Consider the following 23,136-nt stretch of genomic DNA (forward strand, 5'->3'; position numbering starts at 1 on the left):
ATTCCTTAGAACTTCAGTGGTACCTTCTTTCTTCTGGGTATAAATAGAGACATCTCAGAGTATCTATTTTCAAGTGACGTGGCAATTCATAGGCTTTTTAAGTGGAGAACAGTATCAGTAATTATTAATTGTTCTGGCTTATGAAGCTGCTTTTTTCCCTTGTCTTTTTGTCCTCATTTTAGAGAGCAGGACTGTGACAACCACTGCACGGGAACAACACCCAAAAGACAAAGCGTCTGTCTTTACCCAGTCCCTGGGTGCTGTGACAGCAGTGCAGCCATGTGCACTGTACCACACACTTGGACAAAAAATACTTCCAGTATGATCCCAACACAGGAATAAACTTTCTAAGTGCTTCTGCTGCCATACTTTATTCTTCAACATACCAATCCTTAAACAAGGAACACTACCCAAACAGAACACAAAATGTGCTTTGAAGGTTTTTAATGGAACTTAAAGTAAAACTTTTCTTACACAGATGTTTTTTTTCTTACAGTGTAAAAAAAATGTAAAATTGTCCAAACTTACAAACTTGGAAAATTAGAGACATTTCAAGTATGCAATCAACCTCGTTTTATGAAAACAATGTATATTCAAAGTCCAAAATGTATGAGTCTTTCCTAGCATCCTGTATCCTGGTGGTTGATCCTCCTGTCCTCTACTGTCCAGAGGAGGCAAAGCTCAGTCCCAGGTTGTATCATATTCATTCACTGAGGAGGAAGAAAAAAACAATTCAATAAGAAGCAATTCTACCCCTCTGCAAAGATGATTTGAGAACTGCTCTGTGCCCTACCCCTGTAATGGTTAAAACCTTTGCAGAGGGGATTGGATCATTAAATCACATGAGTGTTATGGCAGGCCCATAGCTGCAGCTTTGGGAAGTCTGCTACTGGTTTATGAAATCACAGGGGGATGCCAGGAAGGAGCTGCTCTGCCAGAAACACTCAAAGAAAACAGCTGAACCTATTGTGGAAAAGACAGCTTAGATATAAGATAAAACAATGGTAAAAGGATTTTCAGCTTTATTCAAATACAACTCAGAAAACACCACCAGTCCAAGTCAGGATTCCAGTGACTGCTCTATCTCAGCTGCAGGGCACTTGTTTATCAGGCTTGCACCACATTAGTTAATGTTTATACAACTACTACCAAACAGCAGCACAGAGCTGTCTTTAAAAGAAAGCTGCCCATAAGGGATATCTTTCTTAATATATCTTTGTTGTTCTTCACACACACGTTACTTCTGTGAGTAGTGAGAAGTGAGTAAAACTACACTGGTAGTGTGAGTAAAACTACATTAGTAACGTCACAACATACCTTTCATTTTTCTTAGGTTTAGAGTATTTCTCACCTGGCTTGAGTTCGAGTCCATTTCAAGGCGTGGCGTGGAGGTACAGCAACAGTGGGATGGTAGAAAGTGCAGTCTGGTCTTGTACACTGTGTATTAAACCTACAATGCTAAAAGCAAAAGTATTTCAGAAGAGGCTGCTCAGTGCTGGCTGCCTGAGCTGCACTGTGACCCTGGTATTGCTGTGTGACACATCTCACCTGCAATTGAGCCAACAGCCGCCTCCACCGTGCAACCAGCTCAACCCAGTGACAAAAAATGCTTTTTAAGAAGTACTAACTATGAATTTCATGCTCCAAAACTGCCACTGCACTGACTGGTGGAAATTCCTTTGCTTGCAAGAGTTTACAGGGTTCAGCTTGAATTGATCTTTACACACAAGTTGGAAGCATGACACAGCATTACCTGAGGGGGGAGAAAAGCCAGAGTATCTGGCTAATAGTAGCTGAGCCTGGGTATTTTGGCATTACCAGGGCTGGAAAGAGCACTACACTTCCTGGCATTAGATGCAGGGACACAATTCTATAGATGTACCCAAATAGACTCCTGTAGTATAAAGATTACATTAATAAATTTTAGGGTAACTGGGCAATCTTTAAAGTTTTTGTATGTTGCAGCATATCTGAAGGAAGAGTCAAGAGTCTTGAGACATATTCCTTCCCAAAAGGCTCCTCTCTGCCCCCAGCATCCTGGCTGGGTATATTTTCAAGAGATATAGCCTGTTTGAAGCTCCCCAGCAGCAACTGGTAGAAAGGTAACTTAAAAGTATAATTTTCCAAATTCCTTAAGTCACTACTTTTGTGTATTCTGCTTATAAGGCAAAGTTAAAATGTGAACAATAAAAGCAAAAAGTGTTTAATCCTAGTAACATTTCCTGTCCCAAAGTAGCATGTTTTAAGTATCTTTCTAGAAAGGAAGGAAGATAGGAGATATATCTTACTTTTGGATGGTAAAATGGACACTCCATTTTCTTACAAGCTGGAAAAAACTTGCAGAGCGGACTACTGGAGGGTATGGACAGTGTGGGCATGGGTGCTAATAGTAGAAACAAAAAGAACAGGAAGTGAGTCTGGATCAGAATAAACTGCTTTTTTAAGACAGCTCTGCACAACCTTAAATGTATCAATCTTTCTGCTAGAATTTCCATTTTATAATACACCAAAATTCAGCAAGAAATATAAACAGCATTTCCCAATGCAGTTAGTAGATCCTGGAGTAAAACAAGGCTATCAGGTAATCATTTAACTTGGTTCTTCAACACTACAGGACAGGAAGTACCATGGTCAAGGCAAAACTTCCAAGAAATTACATAGAGATTCTGGTAGGCAGAGTATCTCAAATATTAAATTTGGACAGCAGGAAGCCTGTTAGAGTTTCAACTGACCTGAGAAGCACAGGCACTGCACTTTCCAGGAATACAGGTAAGCTGCTGGAAATGATACAGGAGACAAGCACATTGTACTTGGTTTCTGGCAAGGTTAACAAACTGCATTGAACTTTGACTAGGGGCTAAATTACTTCCAAAAGACCATGCAGTAAAGGCCCTGAACCTCAGCATGGTTCAAAGGCTCAGCAACACCAACGCATATCAAACACAGCTACTGCCTTCTCCAAGTAACCTCACCCCAGAAGTCATCTCATCATTACACCAACTTCACTCCTACACTGGCATTAAAGAAAAAAAATGTTCAAAGGCAGGAGCTTCTGTTTTCAGTGTGTGTCACAAACCCTTGGTACAACATGTGTCCAGTTTAAGAAAAAAATCTGAGCAAAATTGCAGTGCTGGTTAATCCCTTCAGAGAAACAGACAACTTGTACAAGTCACCACTTTGGCCTTGCACAGCCTTCATTTTTCTGGTAACAGTTTTTGCAGTAACACTGGATTATTATTCTTCATCTTGCATTTAGATTTGTAAGAAAATTAGGTCAACTCAAGCAAAAAAAATTTTTTTTTATCCCTGTCAGTTTCTGTTTCCAAAAATACTATTGTCCCTTTAGCACTATCATTTAAAGCTCAGAAAACAAGATGTGCTCACCTAGTTTAGGAGATGGATGGGGTGTTCGTCGACTGGCATGAGTGTAAGGACAATCTGGCTTAGTGCACTTCGCATCGTATTTACAGTTTGGATGGATGAACAGACATTTATCAGCAAATTTGCAGTTAGGGAAAACTCTGAGGGAAAAGAAATTGAGTCAAAAGCTCATACTTGGAGCAAAATCCCCAAACATCTGTTGCACACGAAAGCCAGAGTATCACAGGGGCTGGGGCATGTCTTGTTCCTTCCCAAGTGCGGCACATGGTGTAGTGCACAAGCTGCGCACCCAACACCTGCACTCAGCTGCCCTTCTTGTAGACCTTATCTGTTGCACACGAAAGCCAGAGTATTACAGAAAGCCAGAGGTGCAACAGGGCTGGGGCATGTCTTGGTTCCTTCCCAAGTGGGGCACATGGTGTAGTGCACAAGCTGCGCACCCAACACCTGCACTCAGCTGCCCTTCTTGTAGACCTCCCCTCCATGCAGTGAACAACTCAACCACCTCACTCTCAGAGCAGTTTGGTCCCAAACTCCTTGGTGCAAGCCAGGACACATCCCTTTTACTGTGCAGCAGAGTGGCAAAAGGCAATTTGAAATCAGACCTTTCCCAGAGAGAGATGTAGTGTTCCCTAAGTAACATGATTTTCTCTGAAGAGTTTTATTTTGAATGCAGTTTCACCAGATTTTATAAGACAATTCAAATGTCCAAGTAACTGAAATTACCCAACCTGGTAAGAGTTACCTCAAAACAGGCACTGTTTCCTGGACTGTTTCTGCTTATGGAAGAGAAGGCACAGGGCACATTCAAGAGTTCACCTTCTCTTTCAAATTTAAAACCCACAATAACAGCATTACTACATAATGATAACCTAATCTTCCAAACCAGAAAATCTTCAGCTGGCAGAAGAGGGCCTATTCTTTTAAGATGCTAATTCCTGCATCTTCAAGCAACTCAGAACAGCAGCCTGTACTCTAAACTAAAGCTTTCTTCTGCAAGGGTGCAGCAGCCATTCCTGTGTTCTGACACTTGGGAGAGGGGTGGAAAACAGGAGGAATAACAGTGTGATAATCTCTGCCCTGACAGGTTTGTGCTACCTTGGAATATTTACTGACACAGAGCAGAAGTTTGCAGCACTGGAATGAAAATCAAAATAGCATGTAAAGTGGATGAACTCTGTACTACTCACTTGCAAGGTAGTGTGGGGTGATGGTACACACATTCATCTCCATTTTTACAGGCAGGCCAGTACTTGCAGCGCTCCAGCACCTTCTCCTGCTTTTGTAGCATACTTAAGTCTTCCATTTCCACTGGATGGTAAGAAAGAAGAAAAAAAAAAACAACCCCAAGCTGGGACCTTTATGATTTTATATGCAACTTGGTGTAAACAACCTAGCATAATCAAAATTCACTGTACTTCTATTCTCTCTTAATCAAAAAAGTCATGACAGTAAAAGTTTACGTACATCATATTTTCTGAAGAAAATTTCCAAAACCATAAAGTGGAAAGTCATAATACTAGACTGAGAGCTGCCTTTTGGAAGCTTGATCATAAAAGATCAAATTTGCTTTGTTTACAAGCAAAATAAATCATTTTTCTTTTTCAATCCGAACCGATTTAAAGATTTGGACAGACAACGCAATGACCCCAACTGAACCTGAGCTATGACTGTTCTGCCGAGCCATGAGTTAATTCTAGCCATCTTTCTTTCTCCAAGATATTTTTTACTCTACAAAATTATTTCAAGAGATGAAAGTTACAAATCAATTTTTATTATAATCAGATTTATTATTATGGGGGCATATACTGAAAAAGAACCACTTCTATGTAATTTGTTAAGACACTTCAGTTACCTGAACCCAGACTCTAATCCAAAAAGTATTTTAAGAAATTCTAAGCTGAAACATTCTACACCTTCAGTACCCTTACAGGAATTTACAGCTGGATTCATGCAGTATAAGGGTTCTCAATACAGCATCAAATAGTATTCTTCATTTAGTTCAGAAATTTGGATACACTGCTACTGCAGAAAATAAAAATCCTTATTTTCTTAAGAAGGCTAAGTAAAAAACATGAATCCAAGCACAGTCCTCATGTATTCAACAGCCTATGACAAAACAGCAACCTGCTGTGTTTTTCATCACCATTCAGCATTCTAAACAATTCAAACATGTGGTTCAGCAAGCAATTTCCCATGTTATTCAAAAGAAATATAGAAAGAGAATATAGAAACTTTCACATAAAATCACACACTGTTAAGTTCTGCTTTCAGGTGCTAACCACTGGACTCTACCAACACCTTACACTAACAGGCTCCTTCTGGTGTCACAACCCTCAAGAGAAACATTAATACCATCTGACATATTTTTAAAAGTTCAAGGCATGTCAGTGTGTGAACTGTAACATCACCTGACCATCAGCACAGGGACAAATTATAACTGGGCAACCAGAAGGGCAGATTTATGGCAATGAAGACCAACTACATTTGCAAAAAACCAAAAAAACAAAACAACAACAAAAAACCCAACCAACAAAAAAAACCCAAAAAAAACCCCAACCCAACCAGAAAACAAAACGAAACAAAAAACCTCAGACAAACAAACAAAAAACACCTAAAAAAACCCAACCAAATGTTATCAATACGAAGATGTGTGGAGAGCTACCATGTGCCATATTGTTCTAATATACCAAGACAAAGGCTTCTGAAGAGATGGTCCCACTGAGCTCCCACATTTCATTTGCCTCAAGAACACTCTAATGTGAAGAACAAACACCACCACTTTGGTTTCTTAAGAATAATATATGCAGGAGGTGTAGCCATGCTCAAGCAGCACAGCAAGGCTAGATCCTGTTGCTCAGCATTATTACCGTCACAGTTCTCCAGCTGCCTGGTTACAATTTGCATCTGCTGTGCTCGAAGATCTTTCAGTCCTTTGCCAGCACACATGTGCTGAGGAATTGGCTTTAATCCTTCCATTAGATACATATCATCCTCTTCCTGATCAGAGAGGTATCCTGGTGGACTGGGCACGCCATCCAGTGTCACAATGAACTTGGGACTAGCAGGTTTCTCTGGCTGTGCAAGCTGGTCCCTATCAAAGAAAACACAGTAAATTTACATTTTCTGACTCAAGAGGTTTGAGTGAATATGAGCTGTGGTAGTGAGTGAAAGTAGTACAAGCTTATCAATGGGGAGTCAAGCAGTTACACACCTCCTTTTATCAATTACTGGTAATGCACCCAGTTAGCAGTTTGACTTTTAGTCTCCCTGAGGCACTAATAAGAACTACAGCTCTCAGGTACAAGTTCAGTTTGTTGCATTCTGCTCAACAGACAGATCCAAAAGCTCATTTACAAACAGGCAATCCCGTGGAATTTGCAGTTTTGAGGCAGAAAGAGAGAGCAAATAGCATTCCTGAAATTACAAACCTTTTAACACACCAAACAAGTGTCTCCTCAAAATTACTGAAAAGCACATTATGAAACAGTGGCATAAAAGTTTTTAGAACTCGGATGACGAAATATTGATACTAAGAACTTTGACACTCAGCCTGACTAAAAGGTCAGACACTAATAGCCTAGTGTCCTGTATCTGACACTAGTCAGCATGGATAAGAAGGAGCATTAAAACAGGGAACACATACATTTTCTCCAGCCTTTCACCATCCCATCCATTTCACCTGAGGGATTTCCTGAATGACAGGTGATTCTAAGTATTTGGAGAACTGTGGAGTTCTCATCGTAGGCAAACAGCAATGGGATAAACTTTGCTTCCCTATGAAGTGAAGCTAAAAGCAACTACACTGTGGAATGCCCTTAAGAGGACAGAAACCAGAACTTTCAGACTGAAGCAGTCAGAAACTGACCTATTCATACATGCAAAAATGTACCTCTCTCCTATAGCAGTCACAGCTTTCAACTGTGATATTGCCTGGTTATCCTTCTGGGTTTGTTTGCTCAGTGTTAGTTTTGTTTTCAATTAACACAGGCTGCTGAAAGCCACTCACAGAAAGGAAACACCAGTAGATTCTCAAGCACAGCAGCCCATGTGATGAAGTTCATAACGCTGTTCAGAGTGGTTTTAACAGGTAGGACTGTTTGTTACCTGGAACTTCATTTGAAGCTGCCATGAACTTTAAGCTTCTCCTGGTCAAACTCTCCAGTAAGGAGCCTTAAATCATTGCCCAGGCATCACCACACTCAATACTATGTTAAAAGATGTTTCTTAAGAAATGTAATTCAACAAGGGTGAAACAGGTATAAAACTAAAGGCAATTCAAGCAAAATGATTACTTGACTAAGATTTCAGAAATCAGAACAGAAGAGCAGTACTTTTCAGTTCTTTCTTCTTCTTTCTTTCAAATCAAAGACACACTCAATCTACAGATGACCCTAGGATTATTCTCCTAGAGAAGGATTCCTGTGAGGCTTTTTGCCCCTGCTTTTTTAGTTCTGCTATTCAAAGCCAGTCCATTTAGCATGACTTCACACCTCCTGACTGAACTGACAAAGCACAAGCCTGACCAAATGGCTCCATCTAAACCACAAACAAGCAATTGGACTAGCAAGTGTCCTAAATGAAGTAGCTTTTCACCGTGTCTGTATTAGACGTCCTGAGTGAACTCGCACTGCCTCTGTGCCCTTCCTTCCCAATTGCTGATTCTGTAGTGCCATCTCCTCTGATAACTTGGGCTTCTTCAGGATAAACGACCGAGTATCTGAGTGGACCAGAGACTCTGGGTCACAGTAATCTGTTGGGAGAAAAATTACATAGAAAAGAGTAAAATAAGGTGGCAGTTGTACTCTTAATTTATACCATATTTCTAATATGCTTAATTTACATAGTCATTAAGCTAATCTTACTTTGTTTTAACTTCTTCCTAGTAGTTTCCAGCAAACATTTTTATTTCCCTGTTACTTCCACAGAGGTGGATCAGCAGAAGCCATAAGCCATATTAGGTCAGATCAGGAAATTTTATAAGTGGAATGGCTATGCTGAAACAGCATTGAAGGGGGTGCAACCCCCCTCACCCTCCAAAACTCTGAACAGCTACTAATGTAATGCATTCATTCCTTAGAGATGCAGAAACTAGATAATTGTAGAAATCAGCATAATTAATTGAAAAGGAACATCTTAACATTCACTGGACAGTAATATTAGATTTAAAAATAAAAGATCACAAGACTTAACCCTGAGACACTTGCAAGGCATCTTCAATCATAGGATCAATCTGAAGCCGACAAGAGAGCTCCTTTTGTTCAAATCCTAAAAAAAAACAGCAATAAGAAGCATATTTTACAGCATGTTAACATGACACTATAGATTAGAGAACAGAGGCACACTCTCTTTTGATAAAAAAATTCAACAACAAAAACATTCATACTTTTAACATTTTTAAAAAAATTCTTTTGATAAAAAAAATTCAACAACAAAAACATTCATACTTTTAACATTTTTAAAAACCGTTCTCATTATTACGAACCCTTTTCTCATTTTCTCATGTTTCAGGAACAGTAACATGGCAAAATCAAAGTACTGTAGGACACTACTCATTCCCATAATCGCTGCTCACTACAAATGAGGTCTGTGGACACAGGAACTGATGAAGGCCAAGTTCCTCCTCATTTGTAGAGGAGTTGGCCATTCACAGAGGAAAGCAACTAACAAGGGGCTACTTTACAGTTTTCTTAAAAGAGCTGAAGCAAATCAGAGCAGCACCGTTCTACATTTGAGATATGGTTTAAAAAAATGATTTTTGCTTTCTGTAGATTTCCAAAGCAAGCTATCATTTCCATTTCAATGGCAAAAGAGAGGAAATATTTAGCAAAATTGTTTTCTGTGCATTAATTCAAGGGCTGATAAAGCTTTTTCTCACATACTTTACAGATACAAATTTAACAAATTTAGGGTGGCAGAAAGATTCCAAATACATCTATATTAGGAATCAGCAGCTGCAAAAATATTTTTGAAAGTAATCAATGCTTACCATTCCTTTACAATGGCCATAGGATGATGTAACAAAAATCTTACTCAAAACCAAATTTTATTCATTATTCAAATATCTAAACACTTAGTAAATATAAACTAAGTACTTGTTATAGAAATATTTTTTCTCCTGCCTTACTTCTATGATTCCTTGTGACTAACAATCCTCCTTCCTCTATAAGAAAACCATGCTGACTGCCTTTAAATATTATGCCCTTTAGGCGATTCAAAACAGAAGTAAAAACCAGAGCTGACACAGTTAGCCTGGTATCAGCTGTCCTGTAAGAGCAAATAGAGTATTCTTACATTTAAACTGAAAAATAAAACACTATAACCATTTGTGTGGAAATCATGTGCTGAAAGAATCTTTTAATACTTCATATGCTGAAAAATTGCTCTAAATACTCTAGAGTATCTTCACTCTCACTTAAGCTTTGTGAGAGAATTACTCCTACATGATACTAAGGAAAATATGCAAAGGATGGGGAAAAGAAAAGCTATCCAAATATAAGTGCTTATGCAAAATTATTCTTCAGTGACATGCCACAATGCTGTAACATTCTTTGTTTACTGATGTTGTCTGTGTTTTTTGGACACATGTATCTATCTCACAGCCATGCCTTTGAAAGCTGCATGGTCTTCAGGGGAGTTCTGCATGCAACTTCTGATGCAGACTTAAAAATTAAAAGCATTCCTTTCCTTTTCTCTGCTCAGCTTGTAAAATGATACCCCCTAGTCTTACTGAGGTTGTCTGTGTGTCTGTTTGGACACATGTATCTATCTCACAGCCATGCTTTTGAAAGCCACGTGATCTTCAGGGCAGCTCTGCATGCAACTTCTGATGCAGACTTAAAAATTAAAAGCATTCCTTTCCTTTTCTCTGCTCAGCTTGTAAAATGATACCCCCTAGTATAAATTCTTAAAGAATATTAGCAGATGACCTTGAATTTCTTCAACTGTCTGCTCCTTTGACTCTTCTACTTGAAGCTGAGAACTCAGAACAGGCAGTCTGTTTTGCACATGAATTACTTCTAACTGTGATTCTTCTGGGCTAATTCGAGTTCTTGGTGCAACTGGAACAGTCTGTTTCTGTGGAACTTTAAATAGAGAAACAATGGCAAATCATTTACATACTACCCAATCACAAATAGTACTGTTTTTAGATATATCGTGCTAAAATAACTCTCACAAATTCCTACACACACAAAAAAAATCCTAAGCGCCTGCCTTCACAAAAAGTGTCTTTAGCTACCTGTAAAATTCCTACTGTTCAAGTATATTTGTGCATGTGCACAGAGCACCCTGAGTGGCACCTCGGAACACCCACTTGTAAGAAAAAACAGCATGAGAAGGATTAGAGTGACAACAGCAAAGTACTCATTCAACCACTTCTATATGTAATTAATGTGGTACTTTCTGATAGTTTTGAAATCACTTTTCATTCCAACTTTCATATAAATAATCATGGATCAGCAATATGTCTCTACACATGATGCTAGCTACCCTTTGCTGAAGTGCTTGGAAATGGAATACAAAAAATGGCAGCAGAATCATAGAATCACTTAGGTTCAAAAAGACCCTCTCCCTCATTTATGTTTTCATATTTCATTACTGAACATCAATGTAACAAAACAGGACACAGTAAATCCCTCATGTACAACTGACTTGCTATTTCGCATTCTGTCTTATCTCTAAGTGCTTTCTTTAGCTTGGATTTACACAACAGAACTTGGAAATATTACATAGTAATACAAGCAAAATCAATGCTAATCACCAGTGGAATAGTTGGTTGTCTTTGTAACTGATTCCTGTGCTTCAGAGATTGCTTTCAGTATTAAATTCTTGTTGGCCTGTTTTGAAGGTGGCAATGAAGGTCTAAAGGAAAAAAAAATTAAATTAATTGTACATGGATTGCACAGCAACTCTATCCACATTAAAGACAGTTGTTTCAACAGGTTAACACAGAAATAATATTAACAGAAATCATAATCTACAATTATTTTATCCAAAACAGTTTTCAGTTAATCTAGTCTCTCAGTGGATAGAGATCCACAAAATGCACTAAAAATTGAAGTCTAGATGTGTGATTTCACCTCTCAAGCTGTTGTAAAATCATGTTACATATGAAAGGCACTCTCTGCCATTTATTTCTTTCCACCTCAGCCAATTATCTCTTGCTATATTTGTGCTGGCACCAATAATTACACAGCCATCCTGAAAAATATGATCCAGCTGCATAATTAGAATTACTCTATCAAAAACATATTATTTGTAAAAAAAAAAGGCTTAAGTCAGACCAATGTGCATACGTAAGTGTATTAGCTTAAAATAAATCTTATACAAGCTAGCACTGCAGGTCAGTAGAACCACCTCTTCTCTAGTTTATATGTTCTTACTCTATTATTAAAAATCAGATACAAAAGATACATATTTTGACTAATGCCTGACACTTAGAGAGAATTAGGAAAAGGAAAAACCTCTGAAGACTGTTTGAAAAGTTGAAATCACCTTAAAGAACAAGTGATAATTGGTTTGAAAACAATTCCTGAAAATAAATCAAATTGCTGAAAAATGATTTTACCACAATAAATACCTGGTCTGAAACATGTCAACATTAATGTTCTTTTGCCAGTAAGCTTCACCCAAATAATGTAAAAATTCACACTCCATTGCATCTTACAAGCAATAATGAAAAGAGGTTACAAAATCAAAGGCAAAAGGGCAGCATAAACAGCCATCTCATCCACAGAGTTGTGAGATAGTACAAAAAATACTAAAACGGTTTACTAAATTTTGTCTGTCAATTTTTGAACTGATTTTCCCCACTTCCAAAGTTTTCATTCATTATATTACTTCTTGAAAACTCAGGAGATCTTCAGTACCTTCTTTCTGGCTTTGCAGGTACAGACACACTGCTGGAGATGCTTCCTGTTCGCAATCCATAGTCTTCCTCTTCCTCTTCATCTTCTCCATCATTACAGAACTTTTTCACTCTGACTACCGAGCTTACAACAGGCAGCCGTCTCTTCCGGGAGCTTTCCTCCTACAAGTACAGAGAGGCAAAACAGCTCATGTAGCACAAACCACCCATCAACGAGCCAGCAAAGAAAGCCCTGCAATTCCACCTGGAGCCAGGAGATGGATAACTTCCATTCCAGTTGGACAAGTCACTGCTCTGGATAACATGAAAATCAGACACATTTACACTGGAACATCTCACTGGAAATGTAATTGTAAACAACACTAAGGAAAAATTATAAGAAAAAATCTCTCAAGTACAGAAAAATCATCCAATGCCTATAGAAAACCAGGGTTTTCCAAAGAAATTTATCTTCAAGTATGATGAGTATGTTGAAAGTCTGAGAAAAGTGAAATCAGTAAAAATTATTTTCTTCCTCTGTATGAATTCTAATTTCAGATGGGTGTAAGGATTCATTTTAAGCAAGGAAATTGCATATTCCAAAGGATACTAATTTTTACACACAGTCAGGATGGTCCAGTTTACATACTGCAAGGTCCCTGTTGTCTCTTCTGGACATTATTCATGAAACAGTAACAGAAGAAAAGTATCACAAGACCTTTTTTGAACATTTCCAAGCAGAGATGTTCCTGACATTCATCAGTGATTTATGTACATGATGTAAATCACTATATTCTCATTTACACTTCTCCATTCTCAAAAACTAAGACACCAGCATGTATCTTCATAGAGCATTCTAGATTTCCAAGCAAAATTCATTATCCTTTATACAGAATTAAGTAGGGACAAAGACAGAGAACTTTAAGAGAAGCAATAAAAGTAGATGCACTTGCAACACAAGGTATGTAAAATACTTGCTTCATTACAACATTACCAGCCATAACTACCCTCATTCCTCTCAAAAAAGGCTCTTCATTCACATGGGTAGTCTATCAGCTAGGACTACCACCCTGCCTGGCTAAGCTTGGCCTCCAAAGTACTTAGGGCAGCAATCATCTTTTAGTTTGTCCTTGTCCAACATCCATTCCAAATGGTTAGACATGGTGATTTAGAACCATGACATGGTTCTAAATAGAATAGTAATAATAATCCTCATCACGAACGTATCTAGGCTAGTAAGCAGCATGCCAAAAATCCTGATTTACAAGATCGTGTACATTGCAAAGCTGGGGAATACATAGCACTTAGGGAAAATCATGCTGATTCAATGATCTTAAGATCAGAATTATAATTTCTGGTTCATTATATGCAGCTCAATAATGTGCTAACCTGTTAGTCCAAGTCAATATGACATGAAGATGTACATAGTAATTAACTCTGAGATGCAGCAAGCTCTCAGATAATTATGTCAAATTATGCAATCAGGTTTTTTTTCATCCTTTGAGTGGACCCAAAGGATGAAATCTCAAACCTACTTGTACCAGTGACAGAAGTCTTTTGATTTCTCAGAGGTCAAGATTTTACTGAAGCGTACACAGCAATTCAGGTTCCTAACAAGAACAAACTTTCGCAATAGTTTAGGTTGTACCAACCTCACTGCCCACTTTATCAGCACCGAGTTTGGAGGTGGGTCTGTGACCTGCTGCTAAGCTGCCAAATGCTTCTGGATTGCACAGCTGGCCTGTTTCCAAAGACCTGCAGCCTTGTGTGTCTAACTGGCGGCTCCCCTGCAAGCTGCCCTGTTGTGACAATCTGGGCACGTGAACGTTGCCATCTGCACTCCTGACAGCTGGTGGCCGGTAGATCTCGGCCGAGGGACGAGAGGAACCGTAAGTTACAGTCACAATAGGTTTCTTCCGTGACAAAGGATTCTCCTGCACGAAGTTTAGGTCTTCATCAATTAGATCATCTGGTTCAGGTTTAATGTCAATTACAGCTTCAGAAGGTGACAATTCCCTCAAAGGCTTGACCGTAGATGTTAAGCGGGATGCAGAACCATCTTCACAAGACTGCCTGATAAAAAAAGAAATCACCAACTATTATCTGCAAGTCCTGGGAAATGAGAACTGTCTTTTAATCAAACCCAGGAGGGAAGAATCATTATGGTATTAGTGTTCATACAAAAGTAACACTGATACTTTTTAGTTTGGTAAATTAATCTAGGCCTATATGTTGCTTAAGGAAATGAGTTCTGATTTAATGGTTTTTGTACAACAAATTCAGCTATGCTTTACTCTTCGAAAGCTGTTCATACAAATGTAACACACTGATATTTTTTAGTTTGGTTAATTAATCTAGGCCTATATGTTGCTTAAAGAACTGAGTTCTGCTTTAATGGTTTTTGTACAACAAATTCAGCTATGCTTTACTCTTCGAAAGTACTTGTATCTTTCCAAGCGTCTCTACTCTTCAGAATGGCTACTACATTCACACAACTACTGATGTCTGAAGGTGTGTTAGGAAGCAGCCAGCAGCCTTACCTGGAAGCAGTGTTCCTCTGCTCCTGAGAGCTGGTTGAAACTCTGGAGTCATTTCTTTCAGTCCGAGTGCTTGTCACTGCAAGAGGTGGGAAGATATCCTCCCGCCTCCTCTCATCACTCACACATGAGCTGCTTTTGCTGGAAGGCAGGTTGCTCTCAAAGATATTAGATTCTGAAGATTTTACACTGGTTGGTTCTGTGGAGACAGGTACATTTCACTTTTATATTAAACCACACGAACAAAAAATTAACGAAACAGCCAAGATATTTTTGCAACTCAGACATACAACACTACACAGAAAAAATAAGCCTCCCCTTCACTCAAAATTTAATTGTCTTACTTACCAGTAGTCACAGATCGCAGCTTATCCAAAACACCATGGAGCCTAAAATAGACAGCAGACAAGAAAGGAAGCAAAAGAGAAAAAAGAGGAATAAAACACTTTAACTTACATTCAAACTAATAAAGATAGAGATATCTATCCAGAGAGAGATAGAAACTAATAATTTTTTGGAAACCCACTGCCTTTCCACCCTTAAGACTTCACTTTCCATCAACCAGAGTATGTTTAACCTCAAAAGGGAGGCTTAAAGTACCTTGCCTCTGGTATGTCTTGCACATGCAGGCAGAGTATTCATCACATCATCTACTTTTGGCATTGAGTTGGTTTACATAATCAAAGCCAATACTATCCACCTTTCACTACAATCAATGGAGTTAAGTATCAAAAAGATTGATTCAAAAAATCTAAGTTAGAAGTCTAAAGCATAGCCAAAAATTTTACTTTGTATATAAAACTTTAATTTCACAGTAGAGTTAAACATAATTGTAAGTACAAACTCAAACAGTATATAACTCATAGTATGTAAGATTCTCAGGATTCTTCCAGCATGCTCTGTATACACCAACAATACTCTGTGAGATGCGCTGGTGAGCAAAATATCTCAGCGAAGTACCAAATTTGCCCTTTGCCTATGAAAAAGGCACTAAATTGAAGTAACACAGAAAATTATGTAGCTTTAATACAATAAGGCTGCTCAAAAATAAACACATATTACAGAGATGCTGGTGAGCAAAATACCTCAGCAAAATACCAAATCTGCCTAAAAAGACACTAAGTTGAAGTAACACAGAAAACTATGTAGCTTTAATACAATAAGGCTGCTCAAAAATAAACACATATTACAGAGAGAAGAAAAAAACCCAAAACCCTACCACTTAAACTCATATTTTACTTGGAATTCAAACCTTATAATGGGCAAGTCCATAATTTTGGCTGAATATCAGAAATTAGCTAAGGGACCAGAACATATTGAAAAGAGTGCATGTGGGTATAATGAGGGCTTATACTTGTTCTCCTTGTAAGCTTTCACTAGAACACTTGTCAGCTGAGCTCTGGTGATGCAGATCAGTTTTCATACTGACCTCAGAATAACTGAGCTCACACTTGGTTCAGAGTAAGAAGTGGTGGCCAACCAGCAGGATTGCTAGGTTTGTCACAATTGTTGCGAAACTTTTGCCAGAAGGCCCAAAATTACCAGCTACAGAGACAAACCAAGGAAGGCAGATCTTGCTGAGTACTGCATTTAAGCAACATTTAAGAACATACATTCTGGGTTGTCTTTAGAAGAGGTAAAAGCATATAAAACTCCCAGCTACAATGCTATGTAACACTTTTCCACTAGTCCCCTTACAGCTTATTCACAGGTTTCATCTTGTCTTCTTTTCCATCCTTCTTTTAACCAATACCTATTTTGGTACCTGACAGAGCACTCGTAACATTGAGTTTGTATTTATATGTGTGTGTGTGTGTGTGTGCATATATATATAAATTGAGAACACTGACTTAGGGTTAAAACAGTCACTATGTTTATAATTTAAGCAGGTGTCAAAACCAGCTGGTGGTATGTGTATATAGTCAACACATAATTTTAAATATAAATATATAAAATGGTCTGGATTTCTTTGCTGAAATTTGCTTTCTCTACATATTTATTATTTTTTCAATAAAGTTTTAATTTCATTTACAAAGCCCTGACAGTGTTTTCTGCTACACTATTTCTTACTATATATCAGGATTCAGTCAAAACCGTAGTACAGGACCTACATCCTCATCCACTTGTAAACTTCACTGATTTGTCTGATTCCCAAAACTAGTATGAGAAAGACAACTGCATGATTTCCTGATACACTGAAACCCAAAAGCTTCAGTTAGTCAGGCCACAAGAGGCTGCAAAGAAATGCCTGTGCAGTTTTCAAAGAAGTCCATGTTTAAATATATTCCTCTATTATATTTTTGACAAATGCCGGGAGAAAAATGAAACCTGTAAAAGTAAAATCAAACTATATCCACACAAGTTACATTATCACCTCAAAATCCATCAGTTTAAATAGCTAATACAGTGAATTGTAATAGCTAGAACTATTTTTCATTTTTTGTCAGTATTTACAATTTGATAACATAGCCAACTTCTAAAATGTTTCTCTCTGCTACTCAATAACAGAAAAGCTCCTTGGAAGTAATTACATGGAAGAAATATTGGAAGTGAATGTAAACTGTCAGTATGAAAATGTCAAAGAAAGCAAACTGAAAAAGAGAAAAAATGTAGTATTTTTCTCATCTTTACAAAACAAAATAATGTTCCTTAAAGCTGTATTAGGCAGGAGATTCAGAAATAAGATTAACTTGAAAAAATACACAACTCTGAAAACAACAAAATCTCTAGAGTCAAATGTCTGAAATGTGGATTTACTTACAGGTTTCGACTGTAAAACAAATTCAGTATTAGAAAATGCATGAGAAATAGAATAGCTAAATTTGTCATGCAGCATAGAATAAATGAATCTACATTGTCAGGAGCTGACAGCAGAGTTGAAGTGCTGCTAACTTGTCCTGTTCACAGTAATTCTGAGGTTCTACTTTTGATTTTTGGAGTTGGATGGTGGTAATAAATAAATAGCCTGAGAGGTGGGAATACCTAAGCATTTGGTGCTAAGCCTTGTCAAAGACAGTACACAGAATTAGATCCACTGCTCATCTGCCCTGATATAGTAATTCCCATGCACAGCAACCTGAAGCACTCTTAGCATAAAAGCAAACAGATTGGTCCTTCACCTCTAAGTGCAGTGAACGATGCTCTCATGCTCACGGGGGCTTTTGCAGGAATAATTTTAAGTCAACATACAGCCCCCACTTATCTGAGCACTTTATTTATAAATCTGACTGGCTTATGAACAAATACGTCCTCCAGTCCTTTGCCATCTAACTAGCACCTCAAAAGCCTAACTGCTGACAGACTAAAACTAATGCACTTATTAGACATGCAAAGTAGAAGTTTTTATTAATGCAGATTACATAATGTGAAGATAAATAACTTTTTAAAATGTCAGGTGTCACTTATAGAAAGCAGTCCTGCAGCACTGATAAGAAGTGCAACAAGTCGCTTGCAGACATACCAGACAGTAAACCTGACAGTATTGTTTCCAAGGAAAAGGGAGAGGTCTTCTGTCATCTGCTCTTGACTCTTCTTATTGGCCACCATAACCATAATATAATCAGGGAGCTCTTCATCTAATAGAAAGAGAAATATGTTGTTTTAAAATATAACAAATCATGGAAGACATAGCAAACATCTTTAAACAAGTAACCATTTTCTTTCTGTCTTACTATAAAGACTGTGCAGGCAGAGGATTAGATAAGCAAATTAACAAGACTTCCATTTCTCTGAGGTTCAATACAAGTCTCATTTACAAGCAAGGAATAAAAGATCATCAACTCCACAAGAGCATAAGCTAAATATCAGTGTATTTAAAAAGGGAGTAAACAATGGAAAGAAGGACAAAATAAAAGAAAGTCACTCTGCTGTCTATATTCTTTTTCTTGAATACTAGCAAACATCTACAATATTTATTACCTCAAATATTGCCAAATACAGCACCTTTTCCTTGTCAAATTTCCTTTAGTTACAAAAACTAAACAAATAAATATCCATTTCTGATATGTGCATTGAAAAAATCAAAACTGTATTAACTTCCAGATTTTCTACCAACAAAAATAAAACAAATCCCAGCAACCTCAAGACTGAAATTTTAATCTGTAATGCATGCAATTTCATACACAGTGAGAAACCCATTCCCTTGCATACAAGGCACTCCCACTCCTCAGAATGCATAGGAAGGTGTTTAGAGCCCAACATTACCACATTAAGAGTTTGGGGAGTTCATTTGGCATTTCCCTTTGGCCTAGCTCTGGCCTCTGCTGAAGGACTGACTGCCACAATTGTTGCTCAAAGGCATTAGTTGTGCTTCTTGAGCACTGACTTCAATTTAGTTTAATCAAATATGTCATGCTCTCCAACTCCACTCCATGGCATGATGTGAACATAACAATAGTACGTGCAAACAGCTGGGAAATACCTCAAATTATGAATCTTAATCAAGGCACTAGTACTGTGCTTATTGAATCAAGCTAAGACAGTACACAACACTAAAAAGACCTAAAAAATGAAAAATAGAAATCAAAATCCAAATGAAAGGAATTGTCTTTCTTCTATATCTTTGTGCACTGTAAATAATTTATCTCTCCCTAGACTACAGAAATACCATTCACACATTGTACCTGCACTACCACTACTCAGTTGGCCAAACATAACCCATTCTGAGCTTAAGCCCTCACATGATAAGCTTTTCAGGTGGTTCAACACATGATAAAGTAAGTAAGATATTTTAAGTACAGAGAAAAGCATAAGTTAGCACAATTACCTGTAACAGTATGATAGAAGAAGGAAAGAAACTTTCTTAGTAACTGTAGAAACTTTCTTAGTAACTTAGTTGGCTCACGCCAACTTAAACTGCATGTGGAACTACAGCCCTTTGAAAAATTTCCTAGCTCATGAATAATCAACTGACTTCATCTTGCTTCAAATATATGAATATTTCCTTTGTAAGCACTACACAACAAGTAAGTTTCAAAATATCTTCTTGTAGCAGACTTTTCAAGACAAAAGAATTAGCAGTTACAGAAAGAAACAAAAGCATGGTTCTTGTGCAGAGGCTAGAATGAGGGAGAACCAACTTTTTACTGGTTACCTGAAAGAAGAAATGCAGAGTTTTTGAAAAAGATTAGTTGAAAAGTTGTTTAAAATACTCTAGTCAAGAAAAGAAACCTAAAAATTCACAGGAATTTAGAAACGGTGGCTTAAAAAGAAAGAAGAGGCCAAGGCAAGACAGAGTTAGCAATAAAGAACACAAAGGTACTTAAGGAAGTTCAGAAGCTGACTGAGAAGAAACTGCAGACATTGTCTGCTGATCATGGGAATACAGGAAACCTGTCCTCTGAATACAGAAACAGAAGGCAAACAAAGAAAGAACGGTCACAGCTGGAATCAAATAAGGCTACTATTCTACCAGCATCTTAGTATCAGAGATGAGAGCAACTTTTATTTCAGAAATACAGCAGAAAGCAAGAATCAAGGACTGAGAAACTGAAACCTGGAATGATGGTAAAAACCCCAACCAAACAAACAACAAAAAAATTAATTACTTAAAAAGACAAGCTTTGAGATGGTGAAAAAGATGATTTTACAATTAAAAAGTTCTAAACACAGTTCCTAGGCACCAAGTGAGTTCAGAATGTCATCTCATAGCCAACTCCCTTCTATGGAGCCAATACATTTTTCCATAAATACAATGCCCCCCTTGAAATAGGAAAGAAGATTCATTTGGGCTCAAACAAACTTTGAACTTGGCTCTGCAACTCACAGGATCACTAAATTATGCTTTCAATTCCTTTTCTTCACCTGAAATCCAAGAAGCATCACAGACAACAACAATGCAGTTCCAGGACTGAGGTATTTTGTTTCCAACAGAATCCTGTGTTAAGTTACCAACTTCCACTGCTGCAGAAAAGAGTACTGCACTTCTGAAGTGGAATATCCATTTCTTCCCAGGTTCAGAAAAAACAAACAAACCCATAAGACCACAGATGTTCACATGGCTCACCCTGACTGCCACAAACCAAAATAAAATCTCCCCCTGCCTCTAAGATTCAGATACATGTATTTCATCATCATTAGCTCAACGTAGCTCTTTCATTTTAAAGGTTTGTCCCACATAATGTTTCTGACCTGGCCTTTCAATTTCCTAAGCCACTCACTCATCTTTGTCCTCTCTCCTAATTTCGACAGATGCTTCACCCTGAATTAAAGAGCTGTTAAAAATATGCCTAAGAAAGACTGATTCCATCTCAGAGTGGTCACAGCTAACTGCTGCTGTATTTCCAAGGCTCTTGCTTTATATAATGTTTCTTCTAATGCTTCAAAGAAATTTCATTAGATATTCACACCATTTTTTGTTTTTCTATTAAATCCCTTGCCACCATTTCTAAAGGCGAAGACTATCAGACTGACTTCTTAGTTGTTTTCTTTTAGTTCTTCATATACTGATGTTCACATATTGCTTCCTCTTATGCTTAGACTCCAATATTTTCTGAAGTATGTCTCTTTCTTTCTTACTAGTCCAGCACTTCAGGTAATTTTTCTCGTGCTTAAGGCTTCTGTATGCAGTAACACAGGTAATAGTAAGTTCCATTAGCTAAGCTGGGTTTTTTCCTACATAACAAAAACGATCTAGAGAAGATTGCTGAACACATGGCAAAACTTACCAACATAAGCCCCCAGCTCCTGTAACTTTCCTTTTATAGCACCCTAAAAAATAACGAAATATTATTTAAGGGATGGATCAACAAAGTATTTCTAACTGCAAAGAGGTGGGAGGCTTAGCAAAGTTTCTCTCGTTTACTGTTTCAACACACGGGTTTAACATGTTAAACTTCGCCTACTGTCTGCTGCTGAGGATAGGAAGGCTCTAACAGCGAGGGGTGACAGCAGAGTAACGGAATCTCACTCTCCCTACCGTATTTCCGACAGACCAGTTCCTGGCGCTACCATCCAACCTCAAAGTCCCAGCTGCCCTTTTTTAAGCAGAGACCACCCGGACTCATAAGGTCCAAAGAAAACGAATCTAAGTTGGTTTGAGAAAAGATAACTCCCAGCTCAGCAGGGAAACAGAAACCTGCCGGGATTTCCGAACTGTGGCCGCCGAGCGGGAGCCGCTGACAGGCCCTGCCGGTACCGGGGGTCCCACCCGGCCAAGCTGCGCGCCCCCCGGGCAGCCCCGGGCCCGGGCGGGCTCTGCACGGCGACAGTGGCAGCCCCGGGACACAGACGGCACCCGGCACCTGCCCGTCGGGGGTCAGGGGTGCCCCGACTCCACTTCCCACAAAAACGATTCTCTGCTGCTCCCGCCCATCCCGGGGAGTCCCGAGGCCGAAGGACCGCGCCGCCAGCAGCTGCGGCGGGGGGGCGGCCAGAGCCCGGTGCCTCAGCCGCCGGCTGGGCCTGCCCCCACATGCGGGCCCGGCCTCCTGCCGCGGGCGGAGGGAGCGACGCGGCTGCTTCTGTCTCACCCGGATCTTGCGGCTGATCTCGGTGCCGATCTCCATGGCCGCGCCGAGCCTGCCCCGTCCCCCGCGGCCCCGGGCCCGGCTCCCACCGCCGCCCGCGCGGGTACCGAGCGCCGCTCGGGCACAGCGCGCGGCCTCCGCCGGCACCGCCCCCTGCCGGGCGGCGGCCGCAGCGCGGCGGGACCGGCGCGAGCGAAGGAGCGGCTGAGGGCCGCAGGGCCTGGTCCGGACCGCCCCTCAGGGAACCGGCGTCACTCCGACTGCCAGAACCGCGGCTGCGGGGTTATTTCAGTGTTAATGCCAAATTGAATACTCTGTTATCCGTTAAAAGACCAATAAATTATGGTGTAGCTGTACACAAAATATTAAAGTAACTTTTAATGTCACACTACATCTATATAGGTTTTCTGGTGCCCACCACAACCTCTTTATCAGCTCCTTTTCTCAGCGGGCCAGAAGAGAGAAAATATAATAAAAAGCTTCATGTGTTGAGAAGAACGGGAGGTCTCACTCACTGATTACTGTCATGGACAAAACAGTTAGGAAAATCAGTTTAATTGATTAACAATCAAATCAGAGTAGTATAATGAGAAATAAACCCAAATCTTAAAACACCTTCCCTGCACCCCTTCCTTCTTCCTGGGTTTAATTTTATTCCCGATTCCCTGCCTGTCTCTCCCCCAACACCAGGGAACGGGAATGGGGGTTAGGATCAGTTCATCACCTCTTTTCTGGCGCTGTTCCCTTCTCCCCTGCTCCCAGCCGAAGCAGCCTACCACACAGTCTGCATACTCACTGCTGCAGTGTGAATCCTTTCCATGGGCTGCAGCTCCTCACAAACTGCCTGGCCACGGTCCCTTCCACGGGGCACAGTCATTCCTCCAGGAACAGGCGGGTCCCCCAC

The 23,136-nt window shown here is 39.3% G+C and overlaps 1 protein-coding gene across 6 annotated transcripts; it reads right to left on the reverse strand.

Annotated features, from left to right (window-relative positions):
- Nucleotides 1-427: 427 nt before the first annotated feature.
- On the reverse strand, nt 428-22,368 carry ZC3H14 (zinc finger CCCH-type containing 14). 6 transcript variants are annotated; one of them, XM_039712737.1, is made up of 18 exons: nt 22,236-22,368; nt 21,432-21,474; nt 18,227-18,341; nt 15,115-15,155; nt 14,770-14,965; nt 13,882-14,302; nt 12,252-12,412; nt 11,144-11,244; nt 10,311-10,466; nt 8,575-8,649; nt 7,978-8,134; nt 6,252-6,475; nt 4,572-4,692; nt 3,385-3,521; nt 2,733-2,777; nt 2,289-2,383; nt 1,352-1,458; nt 428-710 (listed from the first exon to the last, which is right to left on the reverse strand). In XM_039712737.1, exons 1-18 carry the CDS (start codon nt 22,269-22,271, stop codon nt 704-706), a joined length of 2,238 nt encoding a protein of 745 aa, XP_039568671.1. In that variant the 5' UTR covers nt 22,272-22,368; the 3' UTR covers nt 428-703. The 6 variants fall into 6 exon arrangements, with proteins under 6 accessions (XP_039568671.1, XP_039568676.1, XP_039568675.1 ...); XM_039712742.1 differs by lacking the exon at nt 22,236-22,368 and adding an exon at nt 21,842-22,064; XM_039712741.1 differs by lacking the exon at nt 22,236-22,368 and adding an exon at nt 21,683-21,761.
- Between the last annotated feature and the right edge of the window lie 768 nt (nt 22,369-23,136).

This window comes from Passer montanus, unplaced genomic scaffold, assembly GCF_014805655.1.
Source record: "Passer montanus isolate IOZ18808 unplaced genomic scaffold, ASM1480565v1 scaffold27, whole genome shotgun sequence".
Lineage (NCBI taxonomy): Eukaryota > Metazoa > Chordata > Aves > Passeriformes > Passeridae > Passer > Passer montanus.

Excerpts from the sequence above, each read along its gene's own strand:
- ZC3H14 (XM_039712737.1), bottom strand. The coding sequence starts at position 22,271 with ATGGAGATCGGCACCGAGATCAGCCGCAAGATCCGG. Across the intron at positions 2,778-3,384 it reads CCATCCATCTCCTAAACTAG|CAGCTTACCTGTATTCCTGG; the intron begins GTGAGCACATCT and ends TATCATTTCCAG. Across the intron at positions 2,384-2,732 it reads GCAGTGCCTGTGCTTCTCAG|CACCCATGCCCACACTGTCC; the intron begins GTCAGTTGAAAC and ends TTCTACTATTAG.